Source organism: Oryzias melastigma, linkage group LG17 (assembly GCF_002922805.2).
Source record: "Oryzias melastigma strain HK-1 linkage group LG17, ASM292280v2, whole genome shotgun sequence".
NCBI lineage: Eukaryota > Metazoa > Chordata > Actinopteri > Beloniformes > Adrianichthyidae > Oryzias > Oryzias melastigma.
Genome location: NC_050528.1, coordinates 28,600,101 through 28,624,222, shown reverse-complemented (window position 1 = coordinate 28,624,222; position 24,122 = coordinate 28,600,101). Strand labels below are relative to the sequence as shown.

The 24,122-nt window shown below is 42.4% G+C and overlaps 1 protein-coding gene across 1 annotated transcript in view; it reads right to left on the bottom strand.

The window, feature by feature from the left end:
- Window positions 1-1,178: 1,178 nt before the first annotated feature.
- The window catches only part of LOC112151378, a 35,391-nt gene continuing 12,447 nt past the window's right edge, over window positions 1,179-24,122 (bottom strand). Inside the window, exons 2-8 of the mRNA XM_036216347.1 lie at window positions 20,744-20,856; window positions 18,641-18,744; window positions 18,279-18,453; window positions 17,755-17,863; window positions 9,865-9,950; window positions 3,562-3,632; window positions 1,179-2,820 (exon numbers count right to left, since the gene is read on the bottom strand). Coding sequence (XP_036072240.1) covers window positions 1,625-2,820; window positions 3,562-3,632; window positions 9,865-9,950; window positions 17,755-17,863; window positions 18,279-18,453; window positions 18,641-18,744; window positions 20,744-20,856 — 1,854 coding nt within the window. The 3' untranslated portion in view covers window positions 1,179-1,624. The remainder of the gene's footprint in view (window positions 2,821-3,561; window positions 3,633-9,864; window positions 9,951-17,754; window positions 17,864-18,278; window positions 18,454-18,640; window positions 18,745-20,743; window positions 20,857-24,122) is intronic.

The window sequence follows — 24,122 nt, the reverse complement described above, 5'->3', positions numbered from 1 at the left end:
AAGTGTGTTGTTTTTCTGTTTAAAGTGTGACGTTGGGAAAAGTAAAGTAAACATGTGATTGTTGAAGAACAATTTACCTACCTAAATTTGCAGCAGACGCTGCAAACAGCTTTGACTTATTTCCGGTGGCTCGTCTGACTCACATCTCATGAGCCACAACCAAATCTCACAAGTCACAGCTCATGCTGAGCCCCACAAGATTTTGTTGCGGCTCACTGGAAATAGGTCAGAGCTGTTTGCAGCACCTGTTGTCTCTCTAAATTTGTAAAAGGCAAATTTTTCTAAATGCTTTCTTCTGCCGTTTCACAGCCATTTAGTGTCACATTTTCTTTGATGTGCCCAAATTTCACGAGTGGGTATGTTGACTCGGTGCAGTAGTATGGAGAAGTTGAAACCGATAACTGAATGTATTTATTTAGTTAGGCTTCTTTGCCTTATGTGTGTTTTTTGTGTTCATTTTGAATGGAGGTTTTGTTTGTTTTTGAATATTTTGTTTTATTTCTACACCTTTGTTGAAGGTTAATTTTATTGTGTTCACTTATCTTATGGAATATTGCCCATTGTGAAATTATCTTAATTTAAGGATCTGCTGTTAAACAAGCAACAGCCTGATCAGATATGTTTTGGATTTGACCACCGCCGCAGCCTTGCCGCCTTTGGCAACACAGACACCCTAGCTGCATCTCTTGCCATTGCCCAATAACCCTTAGGGCTGGCACCGGTAACATTTTTCTCTGTGGCCTTTTTTTCCAATACCTCCTTGACTTGCAGTTGCAACCAAAACAATAAAAAATAAATGAGACAAAATAGAACTGGAAATGCATCTTTGGGATGAAGTCCAAAAACTGAACGTTAAAATTTGGGATTTTGAAGCCAAACTGCAATAGCATGTTAGGTCAGCATATTTCTCGTTTCATTTAAACTAATAAGAAGTCTCAGGTGTTTCTAGACATTATTCAAAATCTTCAAAAATGTCTCCTTCACAAATGCCCGTATACACAGAACTGGACTCATTTGTCATTTAACCCCTAAAATGTTCATGACCGCACGGAAGGGCTCACCATCATAACAGAAGCTCACAATTGGTCCCGCTCCAGCCAAACCACCTTTGATACAATGTTTTCTCAAAAACATAACCACCACACCTACACAGAGGTATGAAAGAAACAAGTCTGAGGTTTTAAGATTGACTCAGTTTATTGAACAATGTCTGAACAAATTCAGGTTTATCAGTCAAAAGCTTGTCCCCGTTTGGTTTTAAGTGATGTTCTTCAAAAATATACAACCACCCTTTTTCACTGAAGGGGAATCTTCTGGGTTTTCTGGAACCAGTGCTCTATGTGAAAGGAAAGGAAAAGTTTGGAGACAATATTTTAATGTTTGGGGGTTGTAAAAGATAATGGTGACTCAAAAATAACCAGTTTTTTTGTCCTCTGTTAAACTGAACATTCAAACATTGAAACATCTCAACAATAAGGCCTGCATATTACTTTGTTTGTGCCTATATTTTGAGTCTGTACACCAGAACAACACATTCACTTTATAAACAGCTTTTTCAAGACACTGGAACAAGTCCTCATTTCTCATGGAATAACCATTTACCTGGGTCATCTTTCGTAGTCTGCTACACAACAACCCTAAAACTCTGCATGTCCCATTCAGGCAATCCCTCAGCCCACCGCCGGCCCGTCTGCTGGCTGCTCTCAGGGTCTGATGGACTGCTGCTAAAAGTCACTATAGTAGAATGATCAGAGTTGACTTCATCCTTGAGCTCAGGGTCAAATAACAGAGACCCTTTGATTGCATCCAAATGTACTTCTGGCTCTTTGTTAACCCAGGAACCATCTGTACTTTTGTCAAACTCTGACTCCTTGTTCAGACAAATCAAGTGTTTTGAGCCAGGTGCCTTAATTGACTCGTGGCCTCTAATCATGAAATCATTTCCATGATATCCTTCACTGGTGAGGGAGTCAACAGCTCGCACTGATGTGTTGTCAGATGTGGATCTGTTAAAACACACTCGCCCTTCTGACCACAGGTCACTATTCCAGTTAGTAAACTCTAAGCCACCCATTTCAGAAACTCTGACTTCAGAAAAAACAGGAGTATTTTTCTGCAAGCTACTGGTGGCAAATTGAACGCCTCTGTCTCTAGAACTACTTTTTCCAAGAAAGGGACCATAGCTTTCTAAACCAGTAATGGTAGATACAGCGTGCTTCTGCACTATGATTGGTTTCTCTTCATTATGAAGGATGCCAGTGAATGCATCACATTCAATCCCAGGACATTTGGTGCTCATTGAGACATCCAGCATGTTAGGAGTGCTACCAAAATGAAAACTTCTTGCAAAAGTGGATTTAAAACCATCTGTCAAAGTGTTGCTGCCTCTGTTATAAGATAAACTAGTCTCCAATTTCTTCAAGTATGGGAGGTTGTCAGTAGTGGGAGCACTTTCATTCCGGTGTGAGCTGCCTTCATCTGATAGAGCTGTATCATGTGGAAAGAGTTCTTTCATCTCACCAGGCACTGCTTCCATGCCCACAACATCTGCCAGTCTTCTTTCTTTAACATTGTGTTTACTGAATCCAGTCATATTCCATGGCTTATCATTCAGGTCAACTCGCATTTTCTCCTGATAATCATCTTGGATATCATGTAGAAAAGTCTTATAAGTCTTGTAGTATGGCTCTTCTCTTTCTTGGTGCCTCTGTTTTGGATCAACCACTGCTCTACCCTGAGCTTGGAAGTCCATCTCTTTCTTTTCTGGTATATCTTTTTGTCCAATATGCCAGCCTAGACTTCTGACCTTGCTGTTGAGCACTGGTAAGATAGAAAGTAAAAGTTAGAACAATCAGATCAGATTTGCCACTTTCAAACACCTAGAAGGCCACAGATTGTGTGTATGTGTGTGTGATAGGGTGTCTCTCTCTCTCTCTCTAGCGATGGGAGATGGGTTTCATCCTTAGCAGGTCACAGTAGTAAACACAACCTAATATTAGCCAACACAAATCGTATGCAGATCTGTATGTGAAGCTCTGGTCAACAATCTGGGTGAAAAACCTGGCTATGACTACTGGCTGGATTTCCACCCATGTTTCATGTTCAAATCCCCGGGCTTGGCACTTTTTGGGTTATTGAAGAAGATACTGCCGTGTTTGTGGCGGACAGCTGCTTTAATCTGTGTAAGGTAATGTGACATAAAATACATTTATAACAGGATGGTTTTAAGTTTTAGTGGATCAGATCATTTATGGAGCTCAACTCCACTACAATATTCCTGAAAGATGCTTGTGAACTTGATAAGGGACTGATGACTGAGGGCTCTGTTATAAGCTCTCCAATCACAGACTGTTTTTAGTACAATCTCTGCATTCCATCCCATTTTCTATGAACTTACTGACAGAAGGTAGTGGAGTAAGTTAGGATGCAGTGGTCATATTCTGCTTAGGAATAGAAAGTCCTGGAAATTTCAACAATTTAACACTAAATGTAATCAAAAACATGTCAATTGAAGTCAGACATAAAGGTAATGCATTCCCAGTCATCACTGTTGGAACTTACAGTTTTCTGAGTCTGAACACACAAAATCACAGCAGGAGCAAAAGGAAGGTGCGGCTGAAAGTTCCTCCCACCTGTAAAAAGTAAAATTGTTTTGTTTATTGTCAATTATCAACTCATAAGTGAGTGCTAAATGAGAATGTAAATCTAAACAAAATTATTTTACTTTGGGCTGCTCCTTTTGACATCACTGAGATTCTGCCTCTTTACCAACCCCGACTACCCTCGAGTGCTCCTTCACCACATCCATGAACCTCCTCTTTGATCTGCCTCTGGACCTTTCAGCTCCCATCCCAGCATCCTTCTTATTTGTGTTCCTCCTCTCAACAAGTCCAAACCATCTCATCTGCTTCCCTGCATTGATATCCAGAACATTCACCATGATCTGATTCTCTGATGGATTCAATTCCCAGTCCATCCTGGTCACTCCCAAAGAGAACCTCAGCATCTTCATCTCTGCTACCTCCAGCTCTGCATCAGTCTCAACACCAGGGTCCCCAACTGGCAGGGTTGACCGGGTCCAGACCCAGAGACCCTTTTATCTGGACGAGCATTTTTAATAAAAAGTACTATCTCTCATTAATCTTTACCTACAATGATTTTTGAACAGGACTGCTACATGTGAACCGGGGTCCTTCAACCAGCAAAAGCTCAGAGCGGTGGACTGTTTACATGTTGGTACGTGAAACTATCAAGTGATTGAGTGAACAATGGCACTGTCTAAAATGAGAAAAGTAGACCCTGGAAATTGTGTGTGGATGGAGGGGATGGCAGAAACTATATTGGCGGGAAAAAAGCGGACAGCAGCTTCAAGAAAAGGTCCGACAGATCCACTTGTGTGGTGCCAAGGTATGTTGGTCCTGAAAGAACGCGTTTCCCTGCGCTCAGGTATCGCTGAGTTGTATATAACCTGGGTGAAAGTAAGCCGGAATGATCCGGTAAAAGAATTGGAGACGAAACGCCACTCTGGCTGGAGAGATCAGCTGTGCGGCTGGTTTTCACATGACAAAAGCTGCAGTCACTCTTACGGAAGAAAAAAAAAATTAAATTGACTCTAAAGGTGAAAGCCGGCAGCTCTTTATTTAGATATTTGCATAGTTTTAGTGGCACATCAGCCAGTTGATTAAATCCTATGCATCTCTCTCTCGGTCTGCGCTCTCTCCCAGTCACTTTTTGGATTATTTGGGTTTCCCCAACTCATCGCCCCCCAACATGCCAGCCGCTCCTATTAAATCATGGGTCCCCAACCTCTGGGTTGCGAGCCGGAACCGGCCCGGCTCCGGTTCGCGCCTGGCGCCACATCCCAAGGGCTGCAGACCCCCCAAATTTCCAAGCAGGTGCACAGGCAGAAAGCGCACCAGGAATCAGCACACCCAGAGACAGCGCCCCGGCAGAAGGCACACGGGAGATGCCGGACCGGGAGACAGCGCACCCAAAGACGGCGCACCCGAAGACGGCGCACCCGAAGACGGCATCACCCGGAGCGCTGTGTCCGAGGGGACAAGGAGCCGGGGGCACCCAGGGATTCGGGGGTGACGCAGAGGGAACCCGAATCAGGCATTGGCATGCAACAACCCGGGAACAAGACTGCGAGGTCCATAAACTAGTCCTTTGCGGATGTGCGTGTAATGGGGTGCGTTTAATTTTTTGTTCGGGAACATTCAATTTGTTCACAGTCACCTGATCATTAATGTCGAGATTGAAAAAGTCAACGGTGATATTGTGAAATAAAGCACCAAATTATTTCAAAGAAATAGTAAACAAATTACAGCAGAGAAAAATGAATCAGATGTTAAAGGGTAAGAGCAAAGTGAGAATGATGTTCTGCCATTGAGACACCAGAACCATCAAGCAAAGGTGAGTTTCTACATCTCCAGATGCCCCTTTAATCTGGACAAAAGAACATTAAGATCAGTTTAAAGACAAAAATGAATGGATCTTTGCCAAGAATATAGAATATGGAATGCCTGGCAATTAAAAAATGCCATAGTGTCAAAGATATTAGACCAGGGGTCTCAAACTTAATTTATCCGGGGGCCGGTGGAGGCAGAGTCTGGGTGAGGCTGGGCCGCATCAAGATTTTCACAAGAAAATCGCTAATAAAACATTCCAATGTTCTGAAATATCTATTTCTAAAACAAAATGATGAATTAAATAAATAAATTTAAAAAATAAATTAAAAAAAATCAATCATTAATAATTAAAATAACAATGACCATACAGCAGATAAAGACAACTGAAGAAACCACATATTGACTGACTAGAACAGTGTTTCTCAAATGGTGGGGCGTGCCCCCTGGGGGGAATGTGAATAAAACATTTTTACATTAGTTATGGATATTGTGCATAATTCTACATAGTAGTTGATAGTAAATTAAATATAGCAAAAACAACCTAAAAATGCATTCAGTGGCAGAAAGAGCCGCTGTTTACGGTGAACCAAAGAACTGAATCTCTGAGAAAAGACAGAATTCATCACTACAGTGGAGGGAAACAAGGAAAGACTTGTTTTTACTTTGTCTTTTACTTTGTCTGAAAGTTTTAGAAGTTTTCTTAAAAAAAAGGTGGTGGTGGGGGGGGGAGTATAGTACCGGCAAAACAAAAAATCTACTTTCAGCCCTGTTTGTAACACTTGTATTGTGTCCCAAACAGCAGAAAAAGAAGATTCTGTGTGTGACTTGGTGACTGCTGTTCGGTCTTTTCAGAAGAAACTGGTCATTCTGCAGATGGATCTGGAGAACTGTGAGCATTTTCCTTCATTAAAGGGATCCATGTCACTGCTCATTCTGACTATCAAAAAGTTGATTAGAAACTTTAAGACTCACTTTGATGGTTTTACTTTGGGACAACAGCTCTTGATCATTGTTAAAAATCTCTTCTTAGTGAAGAATGATGTCATTTATTTACAAAGAGGCCACACATTGTTACGGATGGACGAGTTCAGGCTGATGTAGAGTTAAGAGAACAACGTGAATCCTCTGATCCTGACAGGTTTTGTGTTAAAATAGAAGTTTCCTTCTCTCATCAACGTGACATTGTACACATTAACAATGTTTGGTTCTACCTCCAGTTGTGAACCAGCCTTCTCTATTAACACCATTAAGAACAAGTATCACTCCCAGCTCACCAGTGAACACGTGCACGTATCCCTCAATCCTTTTGACTCCTTTCATTGTTAGAGTTTAGCTCCCAGTGTTCATGCACATTTCTCACATCGACATAAGTCTATTTTGCAGTTTACCTTTATATCCATAAAGTTTTTTGCACTTATCAAAGTTATTTCTTGAATGATTAAAATGTAGTATTATTTGTAACCTACTGCTAAGGGTTGTAAAACGGAAAGTTAACATTTGCAGAATTATGAATCATAATTATGGATGCTTTTTGAGGTGCATTCATGTTACTGTTGCACTTTAAGTGAAAGTTAAAGTTTGGGAACGAGCACACATATTGCACTACAGTGAAGTAAGTTTATGTACAATGTTTTTTTTTTACTCTGAATGTAGTTGTGTACATTTATGTATTTTTGTACAAAACTGAATGCGAAAAATACTTTTTGAGAGAATGAGATAAACATGTTCTTTGCCAATTTAACTACAAATTGCAGTTAAATGAAAGAGCAGAAAAGTGAACTACTGTCTGAATGTTTCTGCATGTTGGGACCCCGGTCTACCAAGCCGACAGTTAGTGGACCTCTTGCTAAATTAGTTGGGGACCCCTGATCTAAACCAACAACACAGCTGCTGTCACTGCAGACTCTCATAGAAACTATAGCTCCAAGCATGCTCACCGCTGACCTCAACCTTTTTTCCCCACTACCCTTTCCCATAGCATGTGATTCAGCAGCTTTATTTTCCAGCCAGCAAGGCCAAATGGGCCCCATATGCTTTAAGAGTAAGAAAACATGGGCAGTTTCCGTGGTGGCACCACCTGTGTTTGTCCAGTTTGGCTCTGTTGCCCAGGGACCAGCAGCCTGGGCAGCGACCAGTGCTAGCAGAGCTCGCTACCACTGACCGCCGGGCGGCTAGCTAGCATAGCAAGCCAGTCCACTGAGTACTCTCTTAAGGCAATGTGGGCAACACAGGTGGAACCCCATAGGAACTGCAAATAAACCCAATGGACCCTTTTCACGGTGATGTCAGACAAAATGGCGATATTGCCGATCATGTGTAAAATGACTTCCGGTTTACGGATTTAGAACGACAAAAGCTGACAGCTGAACACGGTTGAACACATTTTTACATAAATAAAAGTCAACCTTTAGAAAAAAAAGTACAATATTTATATTATGAATGTCCAGCTGAACTGTATTTTCATTTCCTGTCTTAGATCATTCACAAATGTAAATACAAATTTAAGCAATCCTCCAATGTTTAAGGTTCAAATGAAAATATTGATCTTTCGTTTGACCAGATATTATTCTAACTGGTTCTATTTTGCTTGATGTTATTCTCACGTGTTTTTAGTGCAATCAGCACAAAACCTGATGCAAATTCTTGTTGGCCACACGTATTTAAATTGCGCTCAAGGCTCAAATTAGTGTAATTGTAATACGAATGTTTATCAAGTGACACAGCAAATATTTTAAGTGCTGCTAGTTAGACACATAATTATAGCTTTCAAACTAAAAGCAGCCAAGAAAAATGTTCAGCACTGGCCGTACCTGTACGTATTTTAGAAATTACATGCAAATAATCCTTTTCTTATATATATTTTTGATGGTTACAAATGATTTTGATCCTTGTTTACTTTTATTATCCTGCAGGATCAGACACGGTTATGATCAACAGCAAAGAGGAGCTACGTCAGAAAATAACACAACAGTTATTAGTTTTTCTTTATGGTCAGACACGTTGAAATGATCTGACTTTATCTCTGTTTTCAGTGATTCTGTGAACACAGAAATGTGATCAACTTTAACTGGACAGAAAAGATCTTCTGCAGATCTACGTCTCATCCCCATCCTGGAAAGCTAGCGTTAGCATTAGCATCAATTAGAAGAAGAAAATCGGAATTCATAATCAAACCAGCAGCATTCAATGAAGTTCCTGTAACCTTCATCTAACTATGACCGGGTTGTAGAGAGAAATAATCCACGACTGGTTTAATATCATTTTGGGGAAGCAGCTGTGGAGCATTCTGCAGGAGGAATACTGACATTTGATCTAAGAGGAGAAACCAAAACAAGGTAGAATATTTATAGAATAAATATTTTACAAATTTCCATTACAATTGTTTAGGTTACCTTTCATTATTTACGTAAAATTGCTTTAAACAGCGTTTAACTGTCAGTTTTGACGTTCTAAACCATAGACATAATATATAGCCGGAAGTCTCTGCACACTTGCCGTTTTTTTTGACCTCATGTGAAAAGGGTCTATTGTAGACCTCCACAAAGCTGGAAAGGGCAATAGGGCAATAGCCAAGCAGCTTGATGAAAAAAAGATCCACCGTTTGAGCAATTACTAGAAAATGGAAGAAGCTAAACATGAGTGTCAATCTGCCTCAGACGGGAGCTCCAGATCTCATCCGGTGAGGTCTCAGTGATCCTGAGAAAGATGAGGATCAGCCCAGAACTACACAGGAGGAGCTGGTCAATGACCTGAGAAGAGCTGGGACCACCGTTTTCATGGTTACTGTTGGTAATACACTAAGACGTCATGGTTTGGGATCATGTGTGGTACAAAAGGTTCCTCTGCTTAAACCAGTACATCTCCAGACCCATCTCAAGTTTAACCATATGGATGATCCAGAGGATCATGGGAGAAAGTTATGTGATCAGATGAGACCTAAATAGATCTTTCTGGTCTGAATTCCACTCGCCGTGTTTGGAGGAAGGTTCTGTAAGGAGCAGATCAAGGTTCTGGAGTGATCTAGCCAGTTTCAAGACCTAAATCTGATAGAACATCTTTGAAGGGAGATCAAACTTAAACTTCTGAAGAAGCCTGACTGATCTAGAGAAGATCTGTGGAGTGGATCAAATCCCTCCTCCAGTGCAAACCTGGTGAAAAACTACAGGAAACATTTGAACTGTGTAGTTGCAAACAGTCTCACAGTTGACATGCACCTGAGTGAGTGAGTCTTTGAGTGAGTGAAAAAAGTGCGAGCACCCCTACTCCCCTTCTCCCAAACAATTTTGATTGCATGGCCCTGCGACAGACTGTCCAGGCTGCTTGTGGCCCCCGTGACCCCAAAAGGACTTCAGTGGGTTAAGAAAATGGATGGATGAATGGAAAGATAAAGATTTTTCTTACCTTCATTTTTTAAAGTGTCAAATGATTTCAAAGCTTTTAAATGGATACTAACCTGCCAGTTTCCTTGTTGTAGTTGCAGGCTTTTGAAATGACAGAACTGTTGAGACTGACTGAAAGAGAACAATGGAGGTACAGCATCTGCACCAACAAACTGCAGTTAAAAATCTGAATGAAAAACGGGGGAACAGTGAAACATTCTGTTTTGATGGTGTTTGGGGACATTTTCATCATACCAGTTTGAAAAAATATACACAAAATAAAGCAGCATTGATCTCTGTATTTACACACACTAACTGGATTTAATTCAGGTTCTTTTCAATTAGCCATATTCTATTTATTCATATAATTTATTCATTAGCTGCATCACAGCAGTATACAGTGTGTTCAAAATTATTTAAGTATCAAAAAGAGAAAATTCTTTGTTTTTCAATGAAACTCATGGATGTTGCGTCTCGGGGCTCATTGGACCCGACATCAGTCTTAGACTCCTGTAATCGTTTTTCCAGGTGAGTTCAGTTAAAGGAAAATCTACTAAAGAAGGATGTTCCACATTAATAAGCAGACCAACATTTTCAAACAATATGGGAAAAAAATTATCTCTGCTGATGGAAAGAGTGAAACAGCTGAATGTGTTGAACAAGGTATGAAAACTTTAGATATTTCACAAAACGTTAGCGTGATTATCATTCTATGAAGAGATTTGTGGTTGATTCAGACACATACGGGTTGGTGCAGATAAAGACAGAATGAGGAACCTTTCTGCAGATAAATCCATCAGATTTAGAGACCAGCTGATAAAATGCCATCACAAAGCAGCAGCACATGTTTGAAGCTGCTGGAGTCTCTGAAGTCCAACATCACAGAGACACCAACACCACAGACGCATCTGTCATATAAAACGCTGCTCTGACAGAGAGAGGTCAGAGGATGCTGAAGGTCAAAGAGGTCATAGACTTTCTGCAGTCAATTGTTACAGAGCTCCAACCTTCATGTGACCTTCAGATCAGTCTGAGTACAAGAGAGCTTCATGGATGTGTTTCCATGGCAGCAGCTGCATCCAGACACATCATCAAGTACAATGTAAAGCGTGGATGCAGTGGTGTGAAGCACGCCGTCACTGGACTCTAGAGCAGTGGAGACGCCTTCTCTGGAGGGAGGAGTCACACTTTTCCATCTGGAGATCTGATGGACCAGTCTGGGTTTGGAGGTTGCAGGAGAACGGGACATTCAGACTGGACTGGTGGAGGAGGAATGGTGGTGTGGGCTTGTTTTTCAGGAGTTGGACTTGGGCCCTTAGATCCAGTGAAAGGAACTGGTGAGCCAACACTTTTAGTAATATACTGTATCTCTGAGGGTGGTGGTGGTGGTGGGGTGGGGGAATTCACATCAGAATCAGAATCAGAATCAGCTTTATTGGCCAAGTATAGAATATATACAAGGAATTTGGTTCCAGTGACCTGTGCTCCTATGTAGAAAAGATAAAAGATAAAAAATAATAATAATATAAAAGATAAAAAAGAAATATGAATATATATATATATACACGTATATATATACACATCTGAAAAAATAACAAGGGGGATAAAGATATATACAACAGTGTCCGGTTAAAACTGATCCCATGTTGTGCACCGTACTCTGAGACTGGTCAAGAGTTCATCAGAGTGACGGCTCGCGGGAAGAAGCTGTCTTTGTGGCGAGTGGTTCTTGTGCACAAAGTCCTGAACCGCCGTCCTGAGGGGAGGAGACTGAAGAGACCGTGTCCTGGATGTGAAGGGTCTGTCGAGATTCTACCCGCTCTCTTCCTCACCCTGGACCGGTACAGGTCCTGAATGGAGGGAAGGTTGGAGCCAATAATCCTCTCAGCAGACCTGATGGTTCTCTGCAGTCTGTCCCTGTCTGCTCTGGTTGCAGATCCAAACCAGACTGTGATGGATGTGGTCAGGACAGACTGGATTATTGCTGTGTAGAAGTTGATCAGCAGCTCCTGAGGCAGGTTGAACTTCTTCAGTTGTCGTAAGAAGTACAACCTCTGCTGGGCCTTCTTCCGGAGTGAGTAGATGTGCTGGGTCCATTTGAGGTCCCGTGAGATTGTGGACCCCAGGAACCTGTAGGAGTCCGTAGGGGGGACTGATCTGCTGTGAACTGTGAGTGGAGGGGGTGGGAGCGGGGGGTTCTTCCTGAAGTCCACTGTCATCTCCACAGTCTTTAGTGGGTTCAGCTCCAGATGGTTCTGGCTGCACCAGACAGCCAGCCGCTCCACTTCTCCTCTGTATGCGGACTCATCACCATCCCGGATGAGTCCGATGACTGTGGTGTCATCCGCAAACTTCAGGAGCTTCACCGAAGGTGCTCCTGAGGTACAGTCGTTGGTGTAGAGCGAGAAGAGAAGTGGGGAGAGAACACACCCCTGGGGGGCGCCAGTGTTCAGAGTTCGGGTGCTGGATGTGATGCGACCCAGCTTCACCTGCTGCCTCCTGTCAGTCAGGAAGCTGGTGATCCACTGACAGGTGGAGGGAGGCACAGTGAGCTGTGTCAGTTTAAGATGGAGGAGCTCAGGGACGATGGTATTGAAGGCGGAGCTAAAGTCCACAAACAGGATCCGTGCGTAGGTCCCAGCGGAGTCAAGATGGTGCAGGATGTAGTGAAGAGCCATGTTAACCGCGTCATCTGCTGACCTGTTCGCTCTGTAGGCAAACTGCAGGGGGTCTAGCAGAGGGTCAGTGATGTTCTTCAGGTGGCCCAGAACCAGGCGTTCAAAGGATTTCATGACCACAGAGGTCAGTGCGACGGGTCTGTAGTCATTTAATTCCGTGACAGAAGACTTTTTGGGAACTGGGATGATGGTGGAGTGTTTGAGACAGGCAGGGACCACACAAGTCTCCAGAGAGCTATTGAAGATTCTGGTGAAGATGGGAGCCAGCTGGTCAGCACAGACCTTCAGGCAGGACGGGGACACTCCATCAGGTCCTGGAGCCTTCCTGATCTTCTGTTTCTGAAACTGCTGACGCACATCTCGTTCACAGATCCTCAGTGCATTTGAGTGATCAGGTGTGGGGGAGATTGGAATTGGAATTCCAGGTGGGTTCAGCGGGGTGGAGGTGGAGGAGGAGGGGGGAGGTGTAGTCCTTTCAAACCTGGAGTAGAAGTTATTGAGGTCTTCAGCCAGGCGATAGCTCTCTGCAGGGCGGGGGGATGGTCTCCTGTAGTTGGTGAGGGTCTGCAGGCCTTTCCAAACTGCAGTGGAGTCGTTGGCAGAAAACTGGTCCGTCAGCTTTGCAGAATAGGTCCTCTTTGCTGCCTTAATCTCCTTTGTCAGCTTGTTCCTGGCCTGCTTGTACAGGTCCCGATCCCCGCTCCTGTAGGCCTCTTCCTTGTCCTGGCGAAGTCGCCTCAGTTTGGAAGTGAACCATGGTTTGTCATTGTTGAATTTGCAGAGAGTTTTGCTCTGCACACACATGTCCTCACAGAAACTGATGTAGGATGTCACAGTGTCAGTGAGTTCATCCAGGTCTGAGGCAGCAGCTTCAAAGACGCTCCAGTCAGTGCAGTCAAAGCAGGCTTGTAGTTCCATCTTTGACTCATCCGTCCATCTCTTCACGGTCTTCACTATAGGCTTAGCTGATTTCAGCTTTTGCCTATAGGTGGGGATGAGATGGACAAGGCAGTGATCGGAAAGACCTAAAGCAGCGCGGGGAACAGAGCGATATCCGTCCTTTATTGTTGTGTAGCAATGGTCCAGAATGTTTGGACCTCTGGTGGGGCAGGTGACATGCTGTTTATATTTTGGTATTTCCGTTTTAAGATTTGCTCTGTTGAAATCCCCGAGAATAATCAAACGGCCGTTCTGGGAGGCTATTCTGTCATCCTGCAAATACATTCAAATATAAACTCCGAAAACTCACAGGTTTAATGGATGCATGTGGGATACAAAGTGAACTCCATCAACCTTCCTCTACAACAGGGGTCCCCAAACTACGGCCCGCGGGCTGGATCCGCCCACCTCCACATTCGGCCCGGCCCCCAAACGCTATCAGAGACCCATTATTTATTTTTCAATCTGGCCACATGATCGAGAGCCACAGACATCGAGACTTTTTATTCCAGCTTTCTAGATTCTTTGTCTCCATCTGAACTCTCCCTAATCCCGTCCAACAGAACAGAACACAGAGTTCTTCCTCCACATTCCAGTTCTCTTGCTCTCAGTGTAATCATGCTGCTGCTTTGTTTTTTAACGGCGCACCCTGTTCTGCGTCCTGATTGGTCGGAGACCATGCCACTCTCCTCAGTGCATTCCTGCAGAGGTTCTTCAAACTCACATAAATCTGTGATCACAATCAGATCTTTGTTTTCATTCTATAATCCTGGATTTACAAATATCCATGTCTGTCTGAGAAAAGTGGAGAAAGTTTGTAGTGAGGAGTTTTATTGCCTCAAGACATCATCCTAGATTTCACCAATTATGGGTTATTTTTAGAGAGTAACTGCGGGAAAGCTAATCTGGTAATAAATAAAAAACGTATATACATCTGTCCAGCTGCAGCAGAAGATGATGGAATTTCACTTTTTTTCATTCTCACTGGATGACAGTTCAGACCTGCAGAAAACTGCAGCGCAGTTGCTCAGTTTAACCCCGGGCTCACACGGCTAGCGTCACAGCTCAGGTGCGATGCGGGAGCGATCTAGCAACAGCCGATGGCTCATATTAGCTCCTGGTTGGCTGCAGCTAGACTCTACTGCCAACCTTGCAAAACTCTAAACTCACAGACGTTCATGCTAATCCCCCCTTTGTTTGCTGTGGTTCAGCTGCGTCGTCCGGTGAAAATTTGAACCCAACGAAACGGAGCGCCGCAGAGGCAGGATATGAACGCCTGCAGTGGGGTTTCCTATCGCACTTTTAAAGTTATGTAAAGACTGCAGCACTGGCATCAGAGCTGTAACGCTAGCTGTGTGAGCCCGAGGTGTGAGACAAGAGAGCAGCTGTAGCCTCCAGTCTCATAGGGACTCTGACGGAGGGAGCAATACCAGATTTTTGGGCGGTTTGGGTGGTGCTGCTGAAAAAGCAGCGCTGCTAGGGGCTTCTATGAAACCAGAGAATTAGTGCCACCTGCAGCTGCACGCTCCTGTCGGCTGAGAAGGCGTCAAAAGGTGCAGGAAGGAAAAGAGTAGGGGTGGATGGAATCATTGTGTGTTTGAGATGACTTGTGCCTCGCCTGCATCGTCGGCGAGACCAAGTAGCTGCAGGCGGGGGCGGGGAAATGCACCTGAAATGAAGGTGAAGAGCGGGACTGAACGAGAACAGGAAGTCGGGGTTGTCCTTAATATTCCGTTGAATTTTAACGAGCCTCTTCCCCTTAGTATGAAGTTTACCATTATGTTTTTTATAAGAAATTTCCATTCCCTGACCATGCAAAATACATGCACTTTTTAAATTAATGTTTGTGTGAAATAGCCAAATAGAAATGGTGAATACAAAATGTTGTGGTCCTCAAGGTGAGTATTAGCGTAGTCGACACTCTTGGTGAGGGCATTTATTGTTAAAACGGCAGAAAGATTGACAGAAAAGGTCAAAAGTATCTGGTGCACAGTTTAGAAAAAAAGAAGAAGAGAAAAGAGAAAGAAAAGGTTACGTCCTCATAGCAAGTGACGAGGGAGGACAGACTATTGATTATATTTTTTAAGTTTGCTAGTATTATTTTGTTAAAAGGACTATGACTCTATATATACACATAGCTCCATTATATATATAATATAATATATATATATTTTTTTTTTTCCGGTTCCGGGTCACGAGCAGACGTGTGTCTCTAGCTCTCCTCAACTCAAAGTTTTTTAAAGTTGCCTACAAGCGACTTTAATCACCGAGCTGCAGCAACAACTACCACAACGAGGAGAGTTGAACATGGCACCGAAGAAAAATCTTGAAGCTGATCTGGCAGAGGTTAAAACCGCGTTAGCCGACATCCAGTCTCGGCTAACCCCTTCTCTTCTGCGTGATGCTAAGCTTGAAGCTCTGCTGGCGCTCGAAGCTAAGCTAACACCACTGCTCCAAATCGTGGAAGATTTCCGTCAAGAAAAGGCACGTAAAAAACAACGAGATAATCGCCAAGACCTCCTGGAGAGGAGGATGTATGACATGGATCAACAGGCACGGATGAATAATGTGATTCTCACGGGAAGATCTCCTGGAGAGGAGGATGCATGACATGGATCAACAGGCACGGATGAATAATGTGATTCTCACGGGACTTCAACTACAACCCCGGGTGCGGCCTGGTGCTACCAGCGCTAGCACGGATGCCAACGGAGCTGATATGGGAGCAAACGTGACCATGGAGGATCAAGTTGGAGAATTTCTTGCGTCTAAAGGGATTTCCTTGGACCTAAACACTGTTGAGATCTGTCATCCGCTTCCTCGGAGAAAGAATAGGGATAAACCAGCGATCCTGATCAGGTTTGTGAATCGAAAGCACAAGATAGCTCTGATGAAACAACGTAAAAACCTGAAGGGGTCGACTGTTTATCTTAATGATCATCTGTGTAAATATTATGCTGATCTGGTGAAGCATGCGAGGCTCCTACGATCGAGGAAACAGATCCACAGTACGTGGACTCTGAACTCCAGAATCTTTGTGAAACCACTCGGACCACCGGATGTTACCAAGCCTTTGGAAATAAAATCCATGGAGGACTTTGAGAACTGTGGGATTACGCATGTTTGACCCTTTAATTCAAGAAAAATGTGAAATGTGAACTCAAAAACCGCTGGATACGACCTCTGACCCAATTCTGAGCTGCAGAATGAGCACATTTCCCTTGAAATGGGACCTTCAGAGTCTCTCAGTCAAAACAACGAAGAAGAACCGTTACGTGGCCTTAAACTTGTTCCTAAGCAGATAATTAATGAAGATAATTTTTACTTATTTTTATATTTTTTTAATAATAATTATTTGATTAATACAATCTGCACTAATTGTCTTCTTTTTACGAGAATATCTTGATCTTTGCAGCATTAGCAAATGAAGATGATTTAATTATTTTTGTATTATCATAATTCATGCACAAAGTGTATTTTTTTCAATGAGAATATTAGATTATTGTTTATGCAATATGCAGTAATGATTACTAAAAAGTTTACAATCACTATGGTATTAATTTTCTTTACTGATTAATATAAATGATTTGTCGTGGATGCTTTGAAACTTGATTACATTAATGATATTAATGATCCTTAATAGCCTGAATCTATTAATATTTGATATTAAGTCCTGAACCGGATATTGATAATTCATGCAGAGAAAATGGTCGAGTCGGGGTGGGATTATATAAGTTCGCTTCCTTCCACTCCCTTTCAAGCGATCTACTTATGATTTATTAAGAGATATGTTATGTATTATGACCTGATTGCTTGAAATAAACCATTTCATTCATTCATTCATTATATATATATATATATATATATATATATATATATATATATATATATATATATATATATATATATATAAGACAGACAGAGACTGGACCTTTTGCGGAATTTTAGAACCTTTTGTGGGTTGGCTGCAGCTACAGTCAACCCACTGTTCCTACAGTCTGCAAATGCTATCCAAGTGATAAATGCATGCTCTCTGCTCGACTGTTAGAAATGGAGAAAGTAGGCATTCGGAGTGTCATTTGTCCTATGAACACTTGCGGTTCACATGCACACCCTGTGTGTGCAGCGTTTGCTCTCAGTCAGAAAAGGGCAAGCAGTCAGACCTTAAGTAGACTTCAGAGATTTGCTTGCGCTCAGTTCAGATTTGACATTCTATATTCTGATTTGAAAACAGGATGTTTCAAAGTATTCCAGAAGACATTTTTTGTTTTTGCACCTTATAAATTCACATGGGATGTCACTGTTGGTGCACAACACAAAATAACTGAAAGTAAAATGTTTTCTTACTTGTGAGACTTCTCTGAACAAAAACGCATCCACAGAAAACTTCACCACACTGCCTCCTCCTGAAATGAACTGGGATCTGCTTCCCTCTCTAACACTGTCCATCATGCAGCTGCAAAGAGAGCATCAGTGTTAGTGGGGTTTGCATGTATGAAGAGCAGACTTTTCTGCATATACTGGGATGGAAAGAGATCAGTGAGATCTACAGATCCATGTGAAAATGAACAGTAAAGGACCAGTCACAAATGTAATTTCTCCCTGGTCAAACGACAGAATCTTTGAACCCTAAACAACAGGATGTTGCTCTGGAGAGGTTAAACACCACAGTGACTTGAGCATTTCAGATTCTTTTTGTTTGTGATATTTTAGTATGTTTAATTGGTACTTATACTCATTCATGCTTATGCTCATTTTGTAAGAAGACAAGGACCAAGCGAAACCTAGAGGAGCAAACTCTGCAGAACGTGGCCTGAAGGGCTATGAAACACAGAAGTGAGAGCGGTTCTAGATGTGCGCCTCTTACAAACCCAGAATTGTTAATAATGTCCACTTCAAGTGAGTCGGTTGGATCTTGAGAGCTTGTAGCATGGCATGACTCCACATGAAGCTTTTCTCCAGGCAGCAGCACTCCAGCACGAGCAACAAAATGCACAGACTCCCCCAGCAGGAAAGTGTGGCCTGAAGGGAGGGGCTCCCACTGGGCTGCCAGAGGGGAGGTAAAAGAAAAAGTCTGTTATACAATTATATAGTTATACAATAGTTTACAGTTTGCTTTGATACAACTTTTTTTGTCTTTTTCCTTAGTTCATACAGTAATTATCTATGACATAATTATACCCACATTCACACACACAGAGGACAGATGGAGACTTTTTGAAACGATCCTTACCATTGGAGACTGTGAGGCTGAATGTTAGTTTACTTCTGATGCGCTTCAGGAATGTTGTATGCTGGACCTGTGGTGCGAAGCCAACTTTGTACGAGTAATGAAATCTGGAACATTTTCACAAAGTAAAGATGAAGCTTGACAAGGAGTCCAAAGGAAGGGCAAAAAAAAAAAAAGTTAATCAGCTTCTCCTACAACAATGTACAAGATCTGAAAGCTATTTACATTTGATTATAAAGGGGCGTGTCTAGTTTTGCTTCTGCAAAGTATGTGGAAAAATATCAAAAGTTCTGTACCGTTGCAAATAGTCCAATTTGTTCCAAAAGGAAACTCAGTTCATTGGGAACAACTGTTTTCATCACCTCACAGGCCAAAAAGCAGCAGGTCTTTGCTGCTGGTCTGTGGACACTCATGGCTAAATCCTCAGTCACATACCCCAAAATGCCACCATGCGGAGACCTAAATAGAAGTTCTTCAAATTTGGCAGGTGAAGTCACTTCTGGTGGTGGCAGTAGAGTGGAATTTGTGATCTGACATTTTATGCGCCGCCACCGCTGAGGTTTTCAGAAAAAGTTCAAGTCAAACAGCGATCAGTTGATATTGGCGTGGGTCAGTCATCATCCTGGCACATTTAGAGGTCGCGCAGAAGCAGTCTGGTCTCAGAAATGTTTGCTCCAATTGTTCATGTGTCTGTGCATACGCACAAGCTCTCTGAGCCCACTGAGGAGCACCGTGAGCACCCCCACCACCCACTCAGCTGCACACACTCGGTGACTTCTCTCGCTCTCCTTTACTCCTTTTTGCTGTATTTGCATCTAAAATAGGAAGGATGAGCTTGTTTGATCATTTTTGTGAACGTGTAAAACTCATGGGGAGGGAGAAAAAAGGGAATAAAGAACGGTTCTGTAAGTCCATTTGATCATGTTAATAATCTGATCATTCATACACACCACAGATAAAAGGAATTTGAGTTTGTGACTTTGTTTTTGATGTTAATAGAATAATTGGGTATGTAAGTAAGATGTCATTTTGTTTTGTGCTCTGCACATGTTTTCTTGTGGGAGTAGAGCTCGATCGCGCAAGCGTACAGGGAACATTGCACCGGTCTACCGGACAGCCTCCATCTGCACTCATGACCATGCCAACAATTTTCAGGAAAATCTGGCTGCAGCAGTTAATTGTGAAGATTCTGCCGATGAGTCTGATCGAGTGGTGGCAGTTTTATATGTCCCTGTAGCTGAAGACAAAAGAGCTTTTTCAGAGGACTTGCAGCTACACGTAGGAAATGCTCACAGGTAAGAAAAGGGCCAGATCAAAATCTATTCAACCTCCAGTGGTAACAGAAGGTAGTGTACAGTGAGGCCCAGCTCTGAGTTATATGGTGCCGTAGGCAAAAGGGGGTTTGTGGACAGAACTTCCTCCAAAATCCTGATTCTTTCTCCTTCCAGTTCACCAAAGACTCTTTTAGCTAATTCTCCAATGTTTATTGACTGTGATCAATACATTCAATCATTGGTTTCTCAGAGTTCTTGATAAAATAATCAAAGCTAACATCCAAATGCTCTTTCATTGATTTACAATCCTTTCCAACTGCGGTCAAATGAGCCGCCGTTCACATTTCCGTGGTCACATCAAGAAGCTCCGTGGAGTCTGGTGGAGATTTTCCAGCGTTCTCAGTCCTGCTACCGTAAGTATTGGATGAAACTCACACCAAAAATCCAGTGATGCTGATTTGACCACAGAAATGTGAACGGCGGCTCATTTGACTGCAGTCAATGTGAAGATACCATCTTCTCTTCTCCAGAACCTGAACTAGACACTAGGAACAGATGAGGGTTTAGTGCATGTGCAGCAGAGCTGTTGATGGAAAGAAGATCATTCATTCAGACAGAGTCTGTCCAAGACAGTTTGATTGATTTAAAAGGAGAAATACTCGGAAATGCAAAAACTAAATGATTTCTTATTATATTTGTTCTCTTTCAGAAGAAAAATGACACACAGACATGTTAAAAACTCTATACAGGATTTCCATCAGAGGAAGACTTTAATCACTGTTCTTTTTTATTGATTTTTTAATTAACTACAGTGGAAGGTTGAAATACTCACCTGTTGTAATGGCAGTGAATGGGAAGCTTGAGGGGCAAGGCTCTGATGACATGGTCTTGTGGGGATGGCGTATAGCTCAGTAAATAAGTATATACCAACTGACCACCAACAACCTAAGAAGAAAAAATGTTCAATATTTAGCACTGAAGAAAAATATAGGTTATAAAATCTAACTTAACCATCATTAACAAATAAATAAATAAAAACTGAAGAACATTGATGGCTTGACCCACTGCATCACAGACTATATTAACATCTGTGGAGAGCCCGAGAGGACGCCGTTTCTCCAACAACCCCTGGGTCACCTGTGACCTCAAAGCCCTGCTAAACCAGAAGATTCAATTCAATTTGATTTGATTTAATTCCACCTCAGACAGATCGATCTGCTTGGATCAAAAGGGACAGAAATCGGTTAATCGATTAATCTTTACACACCTTGTCCAAAAACATGCTTCATAGGACATCATTTTCTAGTGTGTGGTTCTCTGTCTGTGTGGCCTTGGACTGGTGACCCATGCAGGGTGTGTCCCACCTTCACCAGATAGGAGCTGGCTTGGATCCAGCAACTCTTGTGAATCTGAACAGAAGAAGTGACTACCATCCCGAGCCAATATTAACATCTTTACAGATGTCTCTAATAAACATCTTTTGCAGACCAAGAAATTGAAGCAGCCTTTACCATCACCTTCACTATAATTGCTTTAAGAACTGTATTTTGGGTTAAAATGACTACACTTGGACTGCATGGTGGCGCGGTGATTAGCGCACTTGCTTCACACCGGCTGGGACCTTTCTGTGTGGAGTTTGCATGTTCTCCCCGTGCATGCGTGGGTTTTCACCGGGGACTCCGGCTTCCTCCCACTGTCCAAAAACATGCTTCATAGGTTAATTGGTGACTCTGAATTCCCCCTAGGTGTGAATGTGAGAGTGGTTGTGTGTGTGATTGAGGCCCTGAGACAGACTGGAGACCTGTCCAGGGGATATCCTGCCATCGCCCATCAGTAGCCGGGTTACTCTCCAGCACCCCCGCGACCCCAAAAAGGAAGAGGCGGTCAAGAAGATGAATGAATGAATGAATGAATGAATGAATGACTACACTTTTTCCTTTTAGAAAAGTATAGATGATGGGTGAGGAAAAAGTCTGGGTTTTACTAACAGCAGATTAGTGCACGAATGTCCATCCTTCAAGGCATGGGTGCCCAAAGTGTGGCCCGCAAGCCAAATTTGGCCCGCCAAGTCATGGCTGCAGAAACCCATTGATTCTCTATGATGTTCCAAAACTCTACGGCTGTGATATACTGTTGGCCACCGGGTGGCGCTGTTAATACTTTGCCTGCAGCTCTGGGTGAAACTATGGGTGTAATGGATCACAGATAATCCGTGGTCCGATACGCTAGGTTCACACTGGACATGGAAACGGAGCGAAGTGCGTGCAGCATCCACCTGCACATTTCTCCAGGGATTTTTGACAAAGGTTTTGGATGTTGGAGCAAACATTCCTCCTTTAGGTGGTATTCCAGCCTCCCTGGGCTCTCAACATTCACCATCATGGTTTAACTTCTCTCCTGTAACTGTGGAGGATGTTCATTCTTTACTGAAGAAAATCAAACCCTCCTCTTGCCCTCTCGATGTAATTCCCACTAGTATTTTCCTAAAAGTATTTCAAACCATTGGTGTGACTGTTGTTGAACTCATTAACCTCTCGTTGAAGTCTTTTTTAAAGCATGCTGTTATCACTCCCATCTTAAAAAAGCCTGACCTTGATCATTCTGACCCTAAACACTTTAGAGCAATCTCAAAGCTTCCATTTGTCTCTAAAATGTTGGAGAAGGTAGTTGCGGAGCAACTACATTTACATTTGGAACAACATGACATTTCTGATATTTTCCAGTCAGGTTTTAAGAAGAATCACTTCACCGAAATAGCTCTACTGAAGGTCTCTAATGACGTGCTTATGGCGGCAGACTCTGGCCGGTTCACTGTTTTGGTGCTTCTGGACCTTTGATACTGTTGACCATAACATTCTGATTGCACGTCTTCAAGACGACTATGGTCTGTCTGGGTCTGTTTTAGATTGGTTTGTCTCTAACCTCAGTGGAAGGACTTTTAATATTACTGTAGGTTCATTATCCACTAAAACAGAAAATATATCTTGTGGCGTACCTCAGGGATAAGTTCTGGGCCCTATTTTATTCATTTTATACATGACCCCCTTGGAAAACTAATTGGTAAATTCAGCAACATCTCCTATCATCTTTATGCTGACGACATCCAACTGTATGGCTCTTTCCCAGATACTGACTTGAATATCTTGACCAGTTTAGTGGATTACTTATCTGCCATTAAGTCATGGTTGTCTAATAACCACTTACACTTAAACACTCAAAAGACAGAGACAGTGATCTTTGCCCCAGACAACAAAATCCCTTTAATCAAACAGTACCTTGGTTCCCTGAGCTCCTCTGTTCAGTCGAGTGTCAGGAACCTTGGGGTGTTCTTTGACAAATCTCTGTCTTTGGATCGGCATGCTAAACAAACTGTCAAAAATTGTATGCATCACCTGAGGTGTGTAGCAAAACTCCAAAACATCTTATCTAGACCTGACCTGGAGATGATTATCCATGCTTTTATATCTTCACGGTTAGATTATTGTAATTCACTTTTTACTTGTCTTAGCAAAAGCTCTTTAAAACATCTGCAACTTGTTCAGAATTCTGCAGCAAGGCTTTTAACAGGAGCCAATAAACGAGCGAACATAACTCCTTTACTGCCCTCTTTACATTGGCTCCCAGTAAAATTTAGAATTGATTTTAAAATTTTACTCTTAGGTTTTAGAGCCTTGTATGGACAAACTCCTAAATGCATTACTGACCTTTTAACCCCCTACTCTTCAGTCCGGTCCTTGAGGTCTTCAAATCAAAATCTATTAACCATGCCAAAAACCTGCTATATAAGCAGAGGAGACGTTGGCTTTCAAGCCGCTGCTCCTTGTCTTTGGAACGACCTCCTGTTGTCAGTATGTCAGATAAACTCTGTGGAGTGTTTTAAAGTCAGGTCAAGACGATTTTATTTAAAAGAGCTTTTAGGTCATTTATGCATGTCTTTTTTGTGTTTTACCTTTCTGTCTTTTACGTTATTTTATCAGCCATATGTGTATGACCGGCTGTAATTTTAATGTCTTCTTTGTGAAGCACTTTGTGATTTTTATCAGTGAAAGGTGCTATAGAAGTAAACATTTACTTACTCCTACAATTCACACTAGACGCGCATTTTTCTGCGACGGTCGACGGGCGCATCTGCTAGAGCTTTGTTTTGTTGTTGTTTTTGCCATCATTGGTAAACTAAAAATATTACCCCACGTTTCTGCTAAGAAGAACTG